At 61.3% G+C, this 19,343-nt stretch overlaps 3 protein-coding genes across 3 annotated transcripts; all 3 read right to left on the minus strand.

Annotated features, from left to right (window-relative positions):
- Positions 1–35: 35 nt before the first annotated feature.
- DOK3 (docking protein 3) lies at positions 36–2,997 on the minus strand. The gene is made up of 5 exons (XM_005147390.3): positions 2,941–2,997; positions 1,378–1,671; positions 1,141–1,234; positions 883–1,055; positions 36–799 (listed from the first exon to the last, which is right to left on the minus strand). Exons 1-5 carry the CDS (start codon positions 2,995–2,997, stop codon positions 65–67), a joined length of 1,353 nt encoding a protein of 450 aa, XP_005147447.2. The 3' UTR covers positions 36–64.
- On the minus strand, positions 2,680–9,341 carry DDX41 (DEAD-box helicase 41). Its single transcript, XM_005147328.3, has 17 exons — positions 9,278–9,341; positions 9,096–9,194; positions 8,842–9,001; positions 8,679–8,753; positions 8,294–8,354; positions 7,609–7,745; positions 6,989–7,061; positions 6,688–6,841; positions 6,438–6,574; positions 6,076–6,238; positions 5,845–5,976; positions 5,312–5,383; positions 4,947–5,043; positions 4,611–4,760; positions 4,397–4,468; positions 4,096–4,206; positions 2,680–3,889 (listed from the first exon to the last, which is right to left on the minus strand). The coding sequence occupies exons 1-17, from the start codon at positions 9,296–9,298 to the stop codon at positions 3,753–3,755; spliced, it is 1,851 nt and encodes a 616-aa protein (XP_005147385.1). The 5' UTR covers positions 9,299–9,341; the 3' UTR covers positions 2,680–3,752.
- A 188-nt stretch (positions 9,342–9,529) lies between these two features.
- Positions 9,530–17,757, minus strand: FAM193B (family with sequence similarity 193 member B). The gene is made up of 10 exons (XM_034067083.1): positions 17,434–17,757; positions 15,372–15,611; positions 14,516–14,738; positions 14,131–14,340; positions 13,408–13,822; positions 12,255–12,450; positions 11,626–11,859; positions 10,109–11,111; positions 9,941–10,016; positions 9,530–9,848 (listed from the first exon to the last, which is right to left on the minus strand). The coding sequence occupies exons 1-10, from the start codon at positions 17,755–17,757 to the stop codon at positions 9,752–9,754; spliced, it is 3,018 nt and encodes a 1,005-aa protein (XP_033922974.1). The 3' UTR covers positions 9,530–9,751.
- Between the last annotated feature and the right edge of the window lie 1,586 nt (positions 17,758–19,343).

A 19,343-nucleotide genomic window follows, 5' to 3' on the forward strand; every position in this document is an offset into this window, starting at 1 on the left:
CACCGATCCCGGCTCTGGCTGTTTATTGACCGCTCCGCGCCACCGAACCTCATCCAGGCCGGGATCAGGCCCAGTCCCGCGGGCCCGGGGTCTCCCGGCTCAGCAGCCGCACCAGCCGGGCCCGGAGGGTGCCCTGGGGCTTGTGCCCGGCGCGCCCCGACAGCGCCTCCTGCCCCCTCCGGGCCCAGCGCTGCTCAGGTTGCTGGGGGCTGCCCCGCGGGAGCTGGGTCAGGGCGGCCCGGTTGTCATAGAGGGGGGTGGCCTCGCTGCTGTGGCCCTCGGGGGCCTGCCGGCACTCCAGCTCCCACCGCCCTTCCTCCTCTTCCTCGGCCCTGGCTGGAGCCGGCTCCGCAGTGAAGATGTTCTCATAGAGATGCTCAGGGGGCGGCTTCCCCGCAGCCCAGGCCTCACTGCAGCCCGGCTGCCCTGCTGCAAAGTGGGGCTGCTGCTGGCCCCGTGCGATGGAGGCATAGACGATGGGGCCTGTGCCCTCTGGCTCAGCAGGAGAGAAGTGAAGAAGGCTGGCAGGGGCCTGGGATGGGGTCTGTGCCCCCCCAAGGGTGGGGCTGGGCTGCGGCTCCTCAGCCCCAGGGCTCCAGGACTTTGGCTCGAGGCCCTGTGTAGAGAGCTGGGGGTCTGTGGCACAGAAGAGCCGCGGGTCGGAGGTGTCCTTGCCCTGCTGCTGGCAGGCGATGGCAGCGGCAACAGCGTGGCAGAGCTCTGGGGCCCGAGGGGTGCTGAAGGTGAAGGTACCTTCACCAGAGTCACTGCGGCGGCCAGCCTCGAAGGAGAAGACAGTCTGTGGGATCAGAGGACAGGGTGAGGAGCTAGCATCTACCCTGAGAAGCCAGCAGCCCCAGGGAGGAAGGGGGGGACACCCACCTGATCCTGGCCAAACTTGCGGAGGAAGGGGTAGGGCCAGGTGAGCAGGGGCTGGCGGGACTGCAGGTCTTTCAGTGTCAGGCTCTGAGGAAGAACTGAGAGCAGGTAGTTCCCATGCAGGCCACAGCGGGCAGCCGCATCCGTCCAGACCACCAGCACCAGGAATTCAGTCACTACAGGAGCAGAGCAAGGCAGGGGTCAGCACCACAGCACTGAGCTGGAACCCACCCCAGCCCGATCCATCACTCCTGTACATACAGTCCTGCCAGGAGGAATAGAGGACATTCTCTTCCATGGGAACAGCGGGGCTGGGCTGGGTCCTGGCATTCCTCTGTGTCATCTCCTTTGTCCCCTGAAACAGAAGGATGTGAGCATGGCCCCTGGATTGCAGGAGCACAAGCACCCCTTGCTTGCCCATACAACCCAGAACCCCCATGTCACTAGAGCCAGGAGCAGCACAAGAGGTCCCAGCTATACTGGACCCCATGGTGGTACCTGGAAGGCCAGCTGGCAGAGCTGGGAGATCCACTCATCCCGCTGCTCAGCCGCCAGCACGTAGCTCTTCTCCGTGGTGGTGAGGCAGAAGGCAGCGGTGGCTTTGGGGCAGCTCTCTGTGCCCACTGGGCCCACGGAGACACAGTCAGAGAGGCGGATTACACGGCGGGCGCACTGCCGCAGCGAGGGCTTCTCCAGCGTCGTACCATCATCCCGCACATCGAACTTCTCCATGCGGGCAACACCGGAGGCGCTGGCAGCAAAGAGCTGGGCTCGCATCTTCCTCCAGGACCTCTGGGGCACGGGAAGGGCACGGGCAGGGAAAAACCAGTCAGCAATGAGCTGCCTGTTGTGTTCTCACAGTGCTCCATTCCATGTGGGGGCAGCAGTGGTTGGGAAGGGTGGAAAGGGCCAGGAGGGGGCACATGGGGGTCCTCAGCAAGCCAGGGCCAGTGCGGACCCCAGCGCTGCGGGGCAGGGCAGTCCCCAGGCTGGGGTGAGGGGAGCCTGGCTCGCTGCATGAGTCATGCTCACTCCTGAGCACCAGGTCCTGCTCTTTGTTCCCCGCTGCAAGTGCCGGCCTGCCACTGCTGCAGCTGAGCTCGGAGCTGTGCTCAGGACAGACCCTGATGCAAATTAAAGCCATTTTGAGCTGCTGAGGCTCCTGCTGGCAGCTTCACATCTGTGGAGCAGGGACAGGCCCTGCAGCCCACTTCCTCCCAGGGGAGGCTCTGCAGCACCAGCACCTTCCCAGCCTGTCATGGGATGGAGGGGGCGACTGCCCCCACATCACCTGAACAGCACCATGAGAGCCATCAGAGCCTCCACCCTGCACAAACCAGAGCAGCCAAGCATCCAAATTACCCACCACTGCCAGCCCCTGCCTCCTACATAGCAGGGCACCAGCCCCATGTGCACAGGGCCTGCCCGCTTCACTTCCAGGGTGAGCTATTGCTCAGCAGGGGGGTTCCAGCCCAGCACATCCACTGACACCCCAAGGGGCATGGCTGCCCTGCCATGGAAGAGAGGATGCTACCGATGGGCCTGCTTCACTAACACCCATCTCACACCTCTCTAGAGCTGGCTTGACCCTGCAGGGTCTCCCATCACATCACCCATCCCAAATCAAGAGGGCTGCAGCACTCAGGGCCCACCCCAAAGGCAGAGAGCAGCAGGCCCAGCCACAAAGGGTGCCCCATGAATGGCAGTGTCCCACCAGGACCAGGCTGATGGAGCGCTGCGCACAGAGCCACATCCCACACGCTGCCCTGGTGCCCTGTTCCCACACACACACTGCTTGCGCCTCGGTGACACACGTTTATTGTTTCATTGCCAATCACACGGTGACCAAGTGAGAAGAGGGACCCTGCATGCAGCATGAGCCCCTCGGCCACAGGACGAGCCCTGCTCTTGGAACTGCAGAGCCCTGGGACCCCCCCCCCAGGCAGCTCTGAGGGGTCTGGTTCCAGTCCCACTTCCCAGGCTACCGAGGGCCCAGCTCCAGGCCTGGCATCAAGACAGAGCAGGGCAAACCCTGTACCCAACCCCCAATCCACCTTTTACCTTTCCAAATTTGTAGTGCTGCACATAAAGGATCCCATCCTTCACAGGTCTCTCCATAGGCCCAGCACCGCCCTGGTACCCTGCACAAGGACTGGTGACTTGGGCTGGCAGCAGTGGAGAAAATGTGACTGCTGCAGCTGAAACTACTGCATGGGGCAGACTTCCTTCTCTCAGCAACTTCCCCTTTTTGGTGTGTGGGATGAGGGGCAGAGGCTGGGCCACAGGAGGTGTCTGTCTGTCCGCCCTCCCCTTTGCAGAAGGGCAGTAGCGCAGAACATGTGCAGGCAGAGCACAGGAAACACCACAGGGACCACCCAGCAGGATCAGGGCAATCTCTGCCTTACCCCAGGTACATCAGAGCATGTTTGAGGGGCACGGAAGAGCCACAGGCTGAAAATGGCCAAAAAATGGGAATGTTCCTGGAGAAATCGAGGGCCTTTGGGGAAGAGCGAGGTAAGACCCTGGCCATGGCACTGCAGGAGCTTGCAGAGGCAGCAGGCAGCCAGCCACAGACCAGTTACCCCTCCTGGGGCTTCTTCCTCCCCTCAGGCACCGCTACCTGCTTGCCCAACATTGCTGAGGTAAGGCTGACTTAACCCAACCATGATGTCATGGGCTGTTGCAGCACAGCTCCACAGCTCCTCCAGGGGCAGGAGCATTGTCAGGCTGAGCTGGCCAGCTACCTGGAAAAGGGGCATGGCAGAGCAGGACAGGCTCCTGGGCTTGCGAAAGGCAAGGGGGCAGCTGAGGCACCAAGGCTGAGTGAAAGCCAAAGCCCACGCAGTGGGGCACTGGGCAGAGGGCTCCCCAGGCTAGAAGTCCATAGAGCTGTGAGCCAGGTAGTCCTTGCGGCCGATGTTGCTGACTTGCTTGGTCTGCATCGCCTCCAGCTTGGGGCAGCCAGTGATGCGATGGCCCAGGCCACCACAGAAGGCGCAACCCCGCTCACCTGCAAGAGGAGTGACAAGGTCAGGGGGAGGTGTGCCGTGCCAGCAGAGTGGCCCTCCCTCCCAGAACATAGCAGAGGGGCTACAGCAGCAGCTCCCCTCCATGCCACAGCAGGGCAGGCAATGACAGCCCCAAGGCAGCAGGAATGGCCTAGGAGCTGGGGCCTGCCTGCAGCACAGGTCCCTCAGCCAGCCTGGAGTCTCTCACCTCTGATGTCCAGCATGGTCTCATCCCCGCAGTGCAGCACCTGGAGCACAGGTGGCACCTTCTGCTTCGCCTCCAGCAGCAGGGCCTTCAGGTCCATCAGCACCGACTCGTCTGGGGGCAGAGGCACAGATCAGACATAGCCCAGGCAGGGGAGGGCCCATTGTCTCACATCACCATCTCCCCTCCACAGGCCATCATGCCTTGTCCCTGCCTGCTCAGAACACCCCCTGCCGAGGCACTGGCAGCTCCAGCACCCAGCTGCTCCTCACAACCACAGCTCCCCCACTCCCCCATTTCTCACCACAGGCCTTGTTGATGAAGGTGGTGGCAATGCCTGTGTTGCCCGAACGGCCTGTACGCCCAATGCGGTGAACTGTGGAGAAAGAGACAGGATTGGGCCTGGGTGAATGTAATGTGACAGATTACCCCTGCCCGCAGCTGCTGCAGAGACAAGCACAGAGCCTTGCTGGCCTCTGTGCCCACCCCACTGCACCCTCCATGGTCCCAGGCCCCACCATAGTTCTCTATCTCCTCCGGCATGTCGTAGTTGATGACGTGCTGGATGGCCGGAAAATCCAAGCCCTTGGAAGCGACATCAGTGGCAACCAGGACATCCTTCTTCCCATCGCGGAAGGCCTCGATAGCTTTTGTTCGTTCTTCTTGATCTGCAAAGGCCCAGCAGAGAACATCAGCAAGGGCAGAGCTCCCAGGACTACCTATCACAGCAACCACTAACCTCAAAGCCCTTCCTCAGATCATCACAAACTGCTTCACACTGGTACCTCCCACGGCCACACACAACCCCAAGCAGGGCACACCACAACCTGGGCTTGCCCAACACCCTCACCAACCTTTTCCTCCATGGATGGCCACAGCTTCCACACCCTTGAGCAGCAGGTACTCATGGATTGCATCAACATCCGCCTTCTTCTCTGCAAAGATCAGCACCTGCAGCAGCACAGACATTATGGAAAAGCCACCTGGCACCAGCACAACCCCCCAGAAATCCATTGCCTTTCGCTGAGGGGAATACACAACAGTTCTGGGCCCAGGACCTGCTCCCATGTGGAGCACAGCTCACTCACATGCCAGCCCCCACATGGCAAAGTCCTGCAACATCATGCCCATGGCATGCCCCTACATCCCCACCGCCAGTTCCACTGCTGCTGTGGCAGCTGTGCTCATGCTGTCAGAGCAGCCAGAGTGCACTACTCACTGGTGGTGGGGTCTTCTGCAGGCACTCGAGGAGGTACACCATCTTGGCCTCCTCTTTCACATACTCCACCTCCTAAGAACAAGCACAGAGGTGAGTCAGTCAGCAAAGGAACTGCTATTGCTTGGTACCCCTTAACCTGTTGGGAAGGAGGGCTCTTTTTATAAGAGCATTTGATGATAGGACAAGGGGGGGATGGCTTTAAACTGAAAGGGTGGATTTAGATTAAATATTAGGAAGAAGTTCTTCACTATGAGGGTGGTGAGGCACTGGCACAGGTTGCTCAGAGAAGCTGTGGCTGCCCCATCCCTGGCAGTGTTCAAGGCCAGGCTGGATGGGGCTTGGAGCAACGTGTCTAGCGGAAGGTGTCCCTGCCTGTGGCAGGGGCTTGGAACTGGATGATCTTAAGGTCCCTGCCAACCCAAAGCAGTCTGTGATTCTGTGAACCCTGACTCCCTGGCAGGGAGAGGCATCAAGTGCCCTCACAGATATTGTTGGCCTCCCACACAGTCTGGAGGAGCACCCAACTACCTCACCTGCACAACATCCAGACTGGCAGCACCCGCTCGGCCCACATTAATGGTGATGGGCTTCACCAGGGCACTCTTGGCAAAGTTCTGGATCTTCTTGGGCATCGTGGCACTGAAGAGGAGGGTCTGCCGCTGGCCCTGCATGGGGAACACAGCGCGGTCAAGGATTTAGCATCTCCCAACCAAATGGGTTTGGGAATTCAGCTTCAGGGTGCTGGTATCATGCCAGCTCAGTACCTTGAAGTAGGAGAAGATGGTACGGATGTCCCCCTCAAAGCCCATATCAATCATCCTGTCAGCCTCATCCAAGGCCAAGTAACGGCAGATGTCCAGGCTCACCATCTTCTTCTGCAGCAGGTCCATCAGGCGGCCAGGGGTTGCCACCATCATGTGTACACCACTGTGAGACAAGAGAAGGCCATGGTCAGGCACTTGGGGATTCCTGCCCCATGCAGGACACATAGGGAATGTGGCACCTGCTGGGCACCTCACCTTTGCCCCCACACTTCCCTGAAGCCATCTACCTTGAGTGCCACCCCACAGTCCCCTACCAGGAAACAGAGCACAGCTCCAACGCCACAAACCCCTCTAGGTCTTACTGTTTGATCGTCTCCATCTGCTCCTTGACAGACATGCCCCCGATGCAGAGGGCGCAGCGCAGCGGGGGCAGCCCGTCCTCCTGCAGCAGGCGACAGTAGTACTCGATGATGCCATGGGTTTGCCGGGCCAGCTCCCGCTGCAGAGACACAACTCACTCATTCCTGCACCTCTGTGCAGGAAGGATCAGAGATGGCCACTGAATGTCAATCAAAGCTTCCTCCTGCTTGTCACCGCACCGCTGACACTCACCGAGGGACAGATGATGAGTCCGTAGGGTCCCTCTCGCTTGGAGAAGGGCAGCCTCTTCTCCTGCTCCAGGCAGAACATGATCACTGGCAAGGTGAACACCAAGGTCTTCCCAGAGCCAGTGAAGGCAATGCCAATCATATCCCTTCCTGAGAGGCTGGCAGAGAAATAGGGCCAATGGTGAGAAGCAGCATCACAGAACACCTTAAGCCTCTGGGGCTCAAGCAAGGTGACAGGGTGCATCTGCCAGGGAAGAGCTCCCTGTTCACACTGCTCCCCACTCTGAGACAGGCAGAGCACTCACATGGTGGGGATGCCTTGGATCTGTATGGGTGTTGGCTGCTGAATTCCCTTTTTCTTCAGGCCCCTCAGTATAGCTGTAACAGAACAAGGAAATGCACATTTGTTACAAGAAGTCTTCCCCTTCTTTCCTGCCTCATGTCCCAGTAGCAGCTCTTGCACCAGCAACTAAAACCCCTTGGAGAAAAGCCAAGTGACACAGCCACTCCTGGGAATTCAAGCTGTGACCCCACTAACACCAAGCATTAATCATAGAATAACAGACTGGTCTGGATAGGAAGGGACGTTAAGATCATCCAGTTCCAACCACTTGCCATGGGCAGAGACACCTCACACCAGACCATGTCGCCCAAGGCTCTGTCCAACTTTGAACACCACCAGGGACAGAGTATTTTACCACTTCTTGGGGTAACCTGTTCCAGCGCCTCACCACCCTCACAGTAAAGAACTTCTTCCCTCTATCTAACCTGAACTTCCTCTGTTTCAGTTCAAACCCATTATCCCTTGTCCTATTGCTGCAGTCCCTGATGAAGAGGCCCTCTCCATTCAACAGCTTCTCTCACTGATGTGCATTTCCCAGCACAAAGCTTCCCCTTGCCCTGTCTGAAGCTTCTCCCAGCCTACCTGCTGGGAACTTCATCTCCTTAAAGCTCTTGAGGGGGGGCGGGATCCCTTCCCCCTCCACCAGGATGTGGTACTTCTTGCGCACGCGGTCATGCCGGGCCTCCGACATGGCCAGGATGTAACGAGGTGCTCTCCAGCTGTGAGTGCAACAGAGGAAAGTCACGGTGTAGAATGAGCCTGACGCTCCTGAGCCTGTGGCCCAGGACCTGGGTTACAACATCCCACCAAGGAAAACAAGTAACCCCAAGGAGCACAGGAGCAGATCCAAGGCAGTTCCACCCATGAAGTATTTCCCCAAAGTCTCAGTAGAAAGTGCCAAGCTAACAGCTGAGAACAGCCTATGGATGGAACATGCCAAAATCTTTTGGATACATCTTGGTGACACTGCCTCAAGCAGCACTGGCTTTGTAGACTCCCCCAGTCTCTTCCTGTAGCTTAGTCACCTCCAAGATCAGAATATCCACCTCAAGTCTTCAAGTTTAACATAACTGTGCTTTAGCAAACCTTACTGTCTATAGAACAACATCCAAAGTGACTCAACAGCCTTTGATCTTACACTCAGCAGTAAGAAAAGCCAGTGGTTGCAAACCAGTGCTCTGCCTGTGAGGCTCTATGGCTGCTGGTTCTCTTCAGCTGCCAGGAGGCAGTGCTTTCAGAAAGACACATTCTGTACTCTGAAACACACCTGGTTTTAATTGGATCGTCATAGGTGATGCCCTTGGCCATCTCCTTCACTGACATCAAAGCTGCAAGAACAAAGCGGATGGGGTCAGTGCATCTCCAGATGCACTTAACCTCAGCACTGAGCTATCCAGGCAAAGACCACATCTGGATACAGAGGAGGGTAAGCAGCATCCCTGAAAGGCTCTTGGGCAGTGGAACAACAAGTGCTGCAGCCTGCCCTGTCCAAGGGCCTGCCAGGGCAAAGCTAAGCCAGGCAGCTGGATGCTGACTGAGGGGTTCTGTTGTGATTTCCTGTCCCACCCCTGGGTATAAACATCCCTGAGTGTTGCAAGGCAGGTAATGTCCCTACTGCTGCCTTGACAGCTCTGAGAGCTCCCACCGCTCACCTCGGCCCTCTGCCACACTCTCCAGGATCTTCTCTTCCTCCTTCAGCTGCTTTTCCTTGGCTGACTCCTTCCGAGCTGGGGAAGGGAGAGAGTCAGGGCAATGGTGAGGAGGTTTCACTCCCCTCTGGAAGCCACCCAGCCCAACTAGCAGCTGCTCCCCTACCTTCTGCCTTCTCCTTGAGGTGCTGGTGCTGGTCCAGCAGGCTGATGTTGGACTGCGGCCCCAGCGGGATGTCATCCTCGTCACCCCGCTGCTCGCTCCCGCTGTCCCGCTGCTCTTCCTCCGACACCACCTTCCTCCGCATCTGCAGCAGCTTCTGCAGCTGGAAGGAACCGGGCCGAGGCCGAGTGAGAACCCCGCGCTGGGCTGAGGGGGGACGCTCAGAGCCCTCCCCCACCAGCGCAGGGCCCCGTTACCATCTGCTGCTTCCGCTGCTTGACGGGCACGTAGGGCACGTAGTCGTCATCCTCCTCCCCGGACAGGTCGGACGTGTCCTCCGCCTCCTCCCGCTGTCTCTGTGGGGCAGACACGGGGTGAGGACGGCCCGGGAGGGTGCGGGTCCCCCCGGGGCCTCCCGCGCGGTCGGTCCCGGTCCCACCTTCCTGTCCACCGCCTCCATGGCGCCGCCTCCACGCAACAGCGGCGCTGCCCCGGATGTAAACACGCACACACACCCCCCAGCCGGAAGTAAGGAACCAGGCGCCGTTGCCTAGCAACCCCGGAGCGGACGGGTCGCCTCCGCGGCCACACCTCCAAGGAAGGCGCTGCCCGTCCCGTCCGTGCCCGTCCCGTCCGTGCCCGTCCCGTCCGTGCCCGTTCCCCCCCCGGCAGAAATCAGCAGACAGCGGGGTTTAAATAAAATAAAAAATTAAAAAGTTCTTTATTGGGGCCAGCACGGGTCCGTCCCGCAGCACAGGCACCGGGGGGACCCCGCGGGGGACAGCGGGTTGCAGGAGGAGGACAGGGATAGCCCCGGGGATCCCCGCGGGGCAGGAGAGCACCGGCAGCCTCCCCGCAGAGGAGGGGGCCCCGCCGCAGCGAGGCGGAGGGCACAGTGAGGAGAGGCAGCACCTCACTGGGCTGCACTGGAAGTGGTTTTCTTCAGGGTGAAGTTGGTCCAGTTCACCGCCACCTTCTGCCGTGTTTGCTTGGCCGAGTCCAGGCAGAACCTGGCAGGGACAGGAAGGACAGCCCTGGTCAGCCCCCAGCCCCTCTGCCCCACACCCCGAGCCGGGTTTGACCCCTCAGGGCTGCCCCTCACCTCTTGAAATACTCCACTTCTCTGTCGGTCTCATCCATCTCGGCCCCATCCAGGTCCTTGGGCAGGAACACGTCATCTGACAAGGCAGAGCGGCAGAGGGTCAGTGCAGGGGGCAGGGAAGGTGCCATCGGGAAGATGGCAGCAGAGAGCGGCATTCCCGGCACTCACCGATCGAGGTATTGGATTTCTCCACCTTGTTGCGGCTTTTCCTGCTCTTGCCCTTGGGCTGGGGGGAGCCCCCTAAGATGGGAGGCACTGGGAGTTGCCGGTCCCCAGTGCTCAATGCAGGCAGCTGCTGCTGCACTGGCTCTGGCAGCTCCACTTTGCCCTCTGCCCTCCGGTTTTTCCACTCGCTGTTTCTCTCCTTCTCCATCCTGCTGCCGCCCCAGGACTGCCCCTTGCCACTCTCGCTCTGCTCGGCACAGCTGCCCACCCGCTGCGGCTCTGAGGCACTGGCCTTGGAAGGGTGCTTGGTTCCCAGCACCTGCCCCTTCACACCAGGGCTCTCCAGCCGGGGCACTGCAGCCAGGCCCTCCCCTTTCTTTGCTGTCCCGTTCTGCCGCTTGTTCTTGCGCTGCCGGCTCGGTACCGGTTCTGGCGGCTCCAGCCCCTTGGGCTGTGATCCCTCCTTGGGTTCCGGGCTCAGGCCACTACCATCCACAGCAGAGTCCGCAGCCTTGGACTGCACCCAGATCATGCGGGAGAGGCTGGGCACAGCGCTGAGGCGCTTCACCACACCGTTCTCAGCTGCCGGGACTGGTGGCGGCTCCCCAGGCCCCTCGCCCCATCGGGGGCCCAGCTCACTCCGCAGCAGTGTGTGGCTCTTGGCAGGGCCCAGGCTGAGCGGGGCCAGGGCCAGGTCTATGTCCTGCAGGTCAGAGGAGCCATTGAGGTTGGAGAGCAGGTTCTTCTGCTCCAGAACAGCTGCCTTCTTGGGGAAGTCGTTGACATCCAGGTTGAGGTCATAGACGCTGAAGCTGGCTCGGATGGAGTCCTTGATGGTGTTCTTGATCTCCTGCAGCCGGCTGCTGAGGAAGCTGTTCACCCGCTCCAGCTCTAGCTCTGGCCACTCCAGCAGCTTCTCCTCAGCTGGCTCCCTCGCCTGGCTGGCTGCAGGGGTGCGCTCTGCCCGCTTCTGGGCCTCCGCCTCCAGCTGGGCTTTCTCCTTCTCCTGCAACATGGGTGCCATGAGCACTGGGTGGCCCAGACCCCAGGGCTAGCCGTTGTTAGAAAGCACACCTAAGGGCCAGTGCTCAGCATGGCCAGCCCCCATCTTCCAAAGCCCTCAAACTGCCATGTGCCCTTTGCAGTGCAACACCTGCCACACTGCACACAACACTGCTCGGGGCATGAGCGACCACAGCACAGGTGCCTCTCCCCACCACAGATCCACATTATTTGTCAGAGATGTGGCATACAGCAAGGTAGAAGAGCACAATCCAAAGCACACAGAAGGGCTGAGTCACCCTCTGCAGGATCAGAGGCAAGGGAAGGGGAAACCCTGCACAGAACCAAACACCACTGTCACACAGAACCAAACACCACTGTCACCTCAGGGGAGACAGCAGCAAAGGAGATGGAGATTGACAAAACAACGAATGTAAGGGAGAGACACGGGCACAGCCTTACTCTGACCTCCTTCCTGCAGCCTGCCCCAGGAAACGCTTCCCTCTTCCCATCCTCACCTTCTTCTTCTGCTTGTGCCGTGCTCGCTTGGCTGCCTTGGCACTGTTCAAGGGCTTGGGCTCTGTGCTGTTGATGTAGTCCAGTAGCTCGTCCACATTGCGGTGGTCCACAGCGGGCTCTCCCGAGCTGTTGTGCCCCAGTTTCTGTGGCAGCTCCTCTTTCCTCTTGGTGAGGCGTGAGCGCAGCTTCTCCCGGATCTCAGCATAGTTGCGGCTGGTGGGAGCAGCTGGGGGCTGCAGCAGGTGAGAGCCATCAGCTGGGCAGGCACACCAAGACAATCCCAGTTTCCCACAAGCCCCACACCAACCTCCCCAACCATCCCTGCCTCACAGGTCCCAGCAAGACAAGTCAGCACAGCCCCCATGGAACGTTCTTCCACCGTGAAGCCACAGGGTTTGGCTGGAGAAACCAAGATCCAGGGCTGAGCAGATGGCTGCAAGCTGGGACTGAGGGGACCATCACACTGATGATGATGATGATGGAAGCAAAGGGGGCATGCACACGCTGGCAGGAAGCAGCTGTGGCCAGACCTGCCCATCCCCGTGCTCACGGCACACAGGCTGTGTAACACCTCACTGCAGAGCAGAGCCCAAAGACTGGGGGTGGCTGCGGTCAGCCCCTCACTCACCGCGTTGTGGCCGAAGAACTCACAGTAGCAGCAGTCGCAGAACTTCCCATCTTTCTGGTTGGTGGAGGAGGAGGTGCAGGAACTGCGCTCGGAGCTGCTGTCCTCATCCTCCCCAAGTCCCTCATCTGCCTCACAGGGCTGCGGTGGGTGGCAGCTGGTACCATTTGGGAATTTGTGCCCTTTGCAAGAGGGGTCCCTGTGGAGGAGGGGAGAAGGGCAAGACATGAGCAGGAGCCAGGGGGTAACAAAAACTGGCCCACACGCTACTTGTGTAGGAACACCCCTCTCAGGGCAGCCCGTGCCAGAGCAGAAGGATTTGCAGGGCAAACCCCCTCCCCTGAATCCTCCTCTAGGGGGAGATGCCAGAGGAGCCCACGGCAAAAGACATCTGTAGCTCCTCGACCCCAGGGCCTCTGGCAGGCAGGAGGCTGGTGCACCAGAGCTCCAGAAATCAGTGTCCCTCTGCCAGGCCACAAGCTGTTTCCAGGGCAGGGAGCGGTACTCACTGGGGGCAGCAGGTAGCACAGGTGAGAAACGCTGGAACTGCATGCAGCTGCCAGACATCCCCACGGGCAGGCAGGCCCGGCTCCCACAGCCACAGACCACCCAGCTCAGACAGGGAGGCCAGGGCAAGGCCCACAGCACAACTCCTCCAGCTCCAGCTCGGGACCTGGCTGGCCCTCCACAGGGAGCACTTAATCAGCGGAGATAAACCAGCACCCGCTCTCTTCCAGGGCACAGGCAGCCCAAAGAGGGCCAGGGGAGCAGGCGAGCAGAACAAGACCACAGGCTTCATCTTCTTGAGGACTTTTGCTCAGTGCCACAGCTGCCCGACGGGTCTCACTGACAAAGGTCCTGTTGGCCAACAGCAGGTTGACCGGGCGGTTCCTTTTGGTCTTTTAGCTGGAGGAGGAGCAAGCACAGTCTCTTCTGCACCACAGTACTAAAGGACAACCGCAGGGAGAAGACAACGTGGGGAGAGAAAGAGCTGAACCCTCAATAGACCAGGGGTCTGCAGCAGCGGAACTGCCCTGCAAAGACAGTGGCTCTCCGCACCACCACACCAGAGCAGCCAGCCCCTCCGCAGGGAAAAGCACATCCATGGGCAGGGAGAAAAGGAGAGGCTGGAAGCAGACAGGGCTCCTCTACTCACCTGTTCGTGCTGGGCAGCTGGTGAGAGGCAGGAGGAGCGATGAGCGAAGTGCTACAGTGCCCATTGCAGGGATGAGTGCAGCCTGACAGCGGAGGCGGCATCTTCAGCAGCGGCACGTTGGCAGGGGGCAGGTGAGGGCTCTTGCACGACCCTGGGCTGTGCGAGACCGTGCCGGTGGGAGGGGACTCAGACACCAGCTTTGGGGCTGCTGCCTGCACGCTGGGTGCAGGGAAGAGCGCAGCCTGCTGGGAGGTGCCCAGCGGGACGTGGGGCGGGGAGCCAAAGGGCCCCGCATGGGCAGGTGTCTGCTTGGAGGGGATCAGCGCTGGTGGCTGGGAGGGGAGGCCCGTGGGACTGTTGGGAGGAGCAGTGAGGTCGGAGTGCTGATGGTGCTCTGAGGAGTGGAAGGCCTCACCTGCAGAGGGGCAGGAGGAGAGGCAGTCAGACACCAGCTATCCTGCACAGGCCACAGCCACATTCAGAGCCACCCACACTCTCCACAGGCTGCTTCTCCATGGGACAAACCGCTCCTCCCCCCAGGCAGCAGGATGCTTGGGCTAGAAGCCATCCCAGCTCACAAAGGGCCTCAGCAGCACCTTATTCCTCCCACATGAGTCAGCCCTGCCCCACGGACAGCATATCATGGGAAAGGTGCTGGGGCAGCGAGGGCTGTGTTGAGCAGTGGCACAGGAGGCCAAGGCAGGCTCTGCCCTGAGCATGTACCTGGCGGGGTGGCCCTCCGGCACATGCTTTTGAACTGCTTCGGCAGTGTCTTGCAGAAGTCAAGTGAGGTAGGCAGAGGCGAGCCTGGGGCAGCGCTGCTGGAGGTGGGGGAGGCTGCGTGGCTGTAGGGACAGGCCTTGAGCCCTGGTGCCACGGCCGGCGCCTGGCTGGTGCACTCCGGAGACACAGCAAGGCCGGGGTGCTTCTCGCCTGGAAGGAAAGTGGAGTTAGGGCTGGCTCCCAGCATCCTCTGTAAAGGCACCTGAGCATCCTGCTGGCACTGGCATCCAGAGGCCCAGCCTGCCTGCCCCTGCCCACAAGGAACCACCTAAGTTAAGGACTAGGCAGAAAGCTCTGCTCAACCCCACGGCTGGCTTCAACTCACCTAGTGCAGCAGGGGGGACCCCGAGGGGGCTGCCCTGCATGGCCCCGTTGGTGTGCTGTGAGTTCCAGAGGCCCGAGAGCTTGTGAGCAGACAAGAAAGAGCTGGGGTCCCAGTCCCCTGAGTTCCCGTGGCACGAGGAGGAAGAAGAGGAGGAGGAGGAGGAAGAGGAGTGGGAGCCACCCCCACAAGACTGCGACTTGCAGGATGTGTGGGATAACGAGACCTGGCAAGGAAAACAAAGAGTGAAGCAGCAGTGGACTGGGAGGGAAAGCCCTTGGCCCAGGGCACTGGCACCAAGACCCCCCCTACTGCCTGAAGACAGGGGCTCAACACGCAAGAGATGCTTCTGTCACTGTTTTGGGGGTGGCAAACTGCCCATCTGCCCAACAGCAACACAGCCTGGCTCCCAGGGCCCACACCAGCACAGTCATGCTATGCCAAGGGCCACACACCTGCTCTGTCCCCCCCTCAAACCATGCCAGAGTTAAACAAAACCGAGCAGGAGGGAGCTTCTCTTCCCCTGAGCTCCATGCATGAACAGGCAGGCATTTGCTCTGGCACATGCTGCCACTCCAGGGAGATAGCTTAGGGAACACGGGCACACGGCACAAAACACATTGGAGCACGGCTGGCAGAGAAGCACCTCTCCAGGCAGATAGCTCCAACCCAACACATGCTGCCAGACAAGCCTCCATGGCAGACTTTCCCCAAGGAGCCAGCAGCAGGAGCCCCAGGGAGTGCAGCATAGTACAGGGATGTCTGAGGTGCTCAGTTCTGAGTGAGGAGGGGACCTGCACACCCAGCCAGCTCCACAGGGTGGTCAGCACCACAGCCCCCCCTTCCCAACCCTGCTCACCGCCAGGGCCTGCTCCTGCACCGCCCGCCGTTCCTCCTCCTCCACGCTCTTCCGGCAGCTCTGGCAGATCCACAGTGGCATTTCTCCCAGGAGGTTCTGCACAAGCGTTGGCACAAAGTCCGGTGGCAGCCTCTCGCCAGGGGAAACCAGCCCATTGTGGGATGGCCCTCCCCAGTCCTTGCGCTCCCGGTGACAGAGCAAGCAGCACGTCTGCACTGACTGGTTAGTGGTGGGCAGCACCTGCAGAAGGATACACAGACCGTGAGTCACCCCAGGTATGATGCACCGCGTGGCAGGGCAGCAGGTCGGCGCAAGTGCAGGACAGATGAGGCAGCAAATGAGACCTTGATGCTGACACCAAACCAGAGAATTTCTTGTAGGCTACATGTGGAACTGCACCTTCTCCCACTGGAGGAGAGCAGCCTCAGGCTGCCCAGCTGCTGCCAGCCTGCCATGTGCCAGCCTGCAGCATTCTGGACCCTTGGGAAGATCACACTATGCTAAAGTACCAGCCTCACCACTAGGCAAGGCTGGGAAGCCCCTAGCAACTCCCACCATCACATCTGGTACAGTGGGACCGAGGGGACTCTCAGAGCAAAGCAAGACACACAGAAATTGCCACACAGGGATACAAGAGGGGCCTGCCAACCACAACCCCCCCTCCTTACCCATCACAGACCCCCTGCTGTGTTACCCAAGAGCCACAGGCCCTCCCTCCTGCCTCTTTGTTCTGTGCAGCCGGCAGCAGATGCACCGCGGTGGGTGCAGCCCCCGGTGCTCTCCCCGCTCTGGGCAGCAGCAGGAGCCGGGACACAGCCCTCGGGCTCGCCGGAGGCCTGACAGCCGTGACGAGCCCGGCGTGGCACGGGCGAGGGGCCCCCATTGTCTGCCTCCGCGGCGGGGCCCCACGACAATGAGCTGCACATTGAACTGCTGCTGCCAAACAGATGGCGTCTCCCAGGCTCAAGGTGAAGCAAAGGTCAGAGGCCAAGCAGAGCAGAGGGGGGGCACAGCTCCCTCTGCCCACCCGCAGGGTGGGGGGGCTCCCGGGGCCGCCCCGTGTCTCAGCGGGAGCGGACACAGCGCACGGCGGCAGAGAGCTCCGCGGGCCCCAGCCCGTCCAGCGCAGCCGGGCCCGGCCCCCGGCTCCCAGCCACGGCCCGGAGCAGGCAGCTGCAGCCGGGCAGTGAGAGGCGCCGGGAGCCCGCAGCCTGCGCCGCAGATGCTCAGCCACCTGCCGTGGGCAGGGCTGGACACTCCCGCAGGAAGGAGCGCTGGGAACACCCCCTGAAGCACGGCCACGCCACCCGAGCACAGGGCTCTGCCCTCCCCGGCGCACATGGGGCTCCTGAGCAAACCTGCTCACAGGGACGGAGTAAGGGGCACACAGCAGAGCCCTTTGCTCTCATGCTGCAGATCACTGCTGTCATGTCAGCAGAAGCACCATGCAATGGTGGGGCACAGGTTTCCTGGCTGATCCACCCTCCCCAGGAAAGTCTGAGCTCAGCTATCACTAACTGGTGGGAGAGATGAGCATCAGTGGGAGCCCCCAGCACCCCAGCATCTGCCAGAGGCACCCCAAGCTCCCACTGCAGCTCAACACATCCATAACCCATGGCCACGACCCAGCCCCACCGCCCAGCCCAATCCAGCCAAGGTCAGGCCCTGCCCACACAGCCAGTCCAGCCCCACACGTGCCCCAGGATGCTGTACAAAGTGGGTCCCGCATCTCAAGGCAGCCAATCCCCCCGGAGAAGGGCTCGGGCTTCACCTCCCACCTTCCCCACCCACATCAGCCCCCCCCCAGAGGTGCACCCCGGCTCCGCAGGGGCACCCCCACCCCCGAGGGTGCCGAGGACCCTCCAAAGCCGGGAGGCAGCAGTGCCCAAGGGTGGCGGTGCCTCAGCGATGCTCGGAGGCCGGGGTCGTGCAGGGATGGGGCAGGGCTCGGGGAGGGGGAGTGGAGAGGGCTCGGCTCTGGCCCAACCCCCGGATCCTGCCCCATTCCCCGTTCCCCACTGAACCCCGTTCCAAGACAGCCCCGCAGGACCTATCCCGGTACCTGAGCGGTGGCTCTGCCCGGCTCCCCGCTGCTGCCCGCCGCCACCACCACCTCAGGCAGGGCGGGCGGTTCCGGTGGAGGCGGCGGTGGCGGAGGAGGGGGAGGGGGACCGGCGTCGGAACCCCCCAGCCTCTCACGGCGCGGCCCGGAGCCGACACCCGCCGCCGCTGCCGCCGCCTTGTTCCGCCTGCGAGTCATGGCGAGCGTGGCCCGCCGCCCGCCGCAGCCAGGACAACAGCCAATATGGCGGCGCGGCCCGTCCGGCCCCTGCCCGGGGGAAAGGAGGGAGGGGGAGGCTCGGCGAGGTGAAGCCGCGGCCGCCATCTTGCGAGAGGGCAGCGGCGGCGGCGGCAGCGCGCCCCCTAGCGGGAGTGCGGGGGTAGTGGCGGCTCCGCGTCCCCCGTACCGCTCCCACGGGTCCTAAAGGGCGCCGGTGCCTTCGGGGGTACCCCAGCCACACACCCCTCTGGCTGTACCCCACTGAGCACCCCTGTCCCGGCCTTCCCCGTGCTGCAGTATCCCACAGTGCACGTGTGGGTTCCAGCCTCTCTGCTCCGTGTCCCCCTGTAACAGAGCTCTCTGTGCCCACCCGAGCACTGCAGCATCCTCAGCCCCACATACTGATGTGTGTTTGCAGCTCTCACGCACCCCAGTTCTGTCACACTGGTGCCCCTGGTGCAGTGTGGATGAGTAGCACACTGCACACTACCCCAGCTTTCCCACTGAAGGAAAACCCTATGACATATATGTGGGTTTCCTCTGCACCCCACCCCATGTAACGATGCTCTCCAGCTACCCTGTGTGCTCCTGGCTGTGTTCAGTGTCACGGCATCCATGGAATTGCGTGACTCCATCCAGGCAGGGCAAGCCCTTCACAGTGCACATCTCCTGGTCTCAGCACAGGGCTCCCCCTATGCAGTGCCATACAACCATGCAGTGCCATACAACCATGGAATGCCATGCAGCACCATGCCCGCTGTCCCCATTTCCATCTGCTACCTGATCACAGGCTACCTGGGGTCTGGTCCGCAGGGTGGACCCTAAAAAGAGTTGGGAACCAGCTCAACCCCTCACCTCCCTGACAGCTTTGGGACCACTCATCACCCCAAAACTCCCCATCGTGGCATGAGTCTGTATGAGGCCTTGCTCCATACTGCACCTCCTGTGACTGGAGCTGCCTTCCGATGGTGAGGCAGAGCACAGTGCTGGAGACACCGGGACATGTGGAGCACTTGGCTGCTGAAGAAAGCCCACTGTGCCCCCGGAACTGCCATGGCAGCACTGCCCACAGCAGAGGGACAGGCAGGGCTCCAGGTGCACTGTGCACCCACAACCGGCTCAGCCTGGGTGCCTCAGGGCCGCTGTGACTCAGGGACTTCCTCAAGCCAAGGTGGTGCCGCCGTGTTTATTCAATTGTCCTCGGCGGATATTTTACCCGTGAATCCACCCCATTAGGCTTTCAGCCATCTGAGTTATCAGCACCCACATCCTGTGGGCAGCAGTGTCAGGACTGTTGCGGCACAGGAGCAGCCTCCTCTGGCACAACCAGTGCATTTTCCTTTGCGCAGCATCCTGAGCATCTCTTGCGACCCCTCCATGGCCACTCGGCCCTTTCTGCTCCCACCTAGGGGCTGCTTTGCCCCCCTCCCACTGAAGCACCCTGCTTGGCACCCCCTCCCTACATAGACAAGCAGCAGAGAGGAGGCGGATACCTGCGGGTGACCCCAGCAGCCTGGGGATGCTCGGGGCTGCGGGGCCGCATCTCTGGGGTGTCCCGGTCTCTGAGAGGTTGGGCTCGGGGGCCCAGGGAACAGGGGAACCGGGAGGAAACTGAGGAGACCCTGGAGCGCGAGGGTAGCACTTGGGAATCGGAGCCAGCAACCGAGCCGGGAGCAGCCGGCAGGAGAACC

Source organism: Melopsittacus undulatus, chromosome 10 (assembly GCF_012275295.1).
Source record: "Melopsittacus undulatus isolate bMelUnd1 chromosome 10, bMelUnd1.mat.Z, whole genome shotgun sequence".
Taxonomy (NCBI): domain Eukaryota; kingdom Metazoa; phylum Chordata; class Aves; order Psittaciformes; family Psittaculidae; genus Melopsittacus; species Melopsittacus undulatus.

Bases quoted from the DNA above. Each gene is read 5' to 3' on its own strand.
- DOK3 (XM_005147390.3), bottom strand. From the start codon at position 2,997: ATGGAGAGACCTGTGAAGGATGGGATCCTTTATGTGCAGCACTACAAA. The intron at 1,235-1,377 runs GTACCACCATGG...CTTCTGTTTCAG, and splicing joins TCTGCCAGCTGGCCTTCCAG to GGGACAAAGGAGATGACACA. The intron at 800-882 runs GTGGGTGTCCCC...CTGATCCCACAG, and splicing joins GCAAGTTTGGCCAGGATCAG to ACTGTCTTCTCCTTCGAGGC.
- DDX41 (XM_005147328.3), bottom strand. From the start codon at position 9,298: ATGGAGGCGGTGGACAGGAAG. The intron at 4,207-4,396 runs GTGAGAAATGGG...CTCTGCCCCCAG, and splicing joins CTTCATCAACAAGGCCTGTG to ACGAGTCGGTGCTGATGGAC. The intron at 3,890-4,095 runs GTGAGAGACTCC...CTCCTCTTGCAG, and splicing joins GACCATGCTGGACATCAGAG to GTGAGCGGGGTTGCGCCTTC.
- FAM193B (XM_034067083.1), bottom strand. From the start codon at position 17,757: ATGGCGGCCGCGGCTTCACCTCGCCGAGCCTCCCCCTCCCTCCTTTCC. The intron at 14,739-15,371 runs GTGAGCAGGGTT...TTTCCTTGCCAG, and splicing joins TGCAGGAGCAGGCCCTGGCG to GTCTCGTTATCCCACACATC. The intron at 9,849-9,940 runs GTGAGGGGCAGC...TGTCCCTGCCAG, and splicing joins GAAGTGGAGTATTTCAAGAG to GTTCTGCCTGGACTCGGCCA.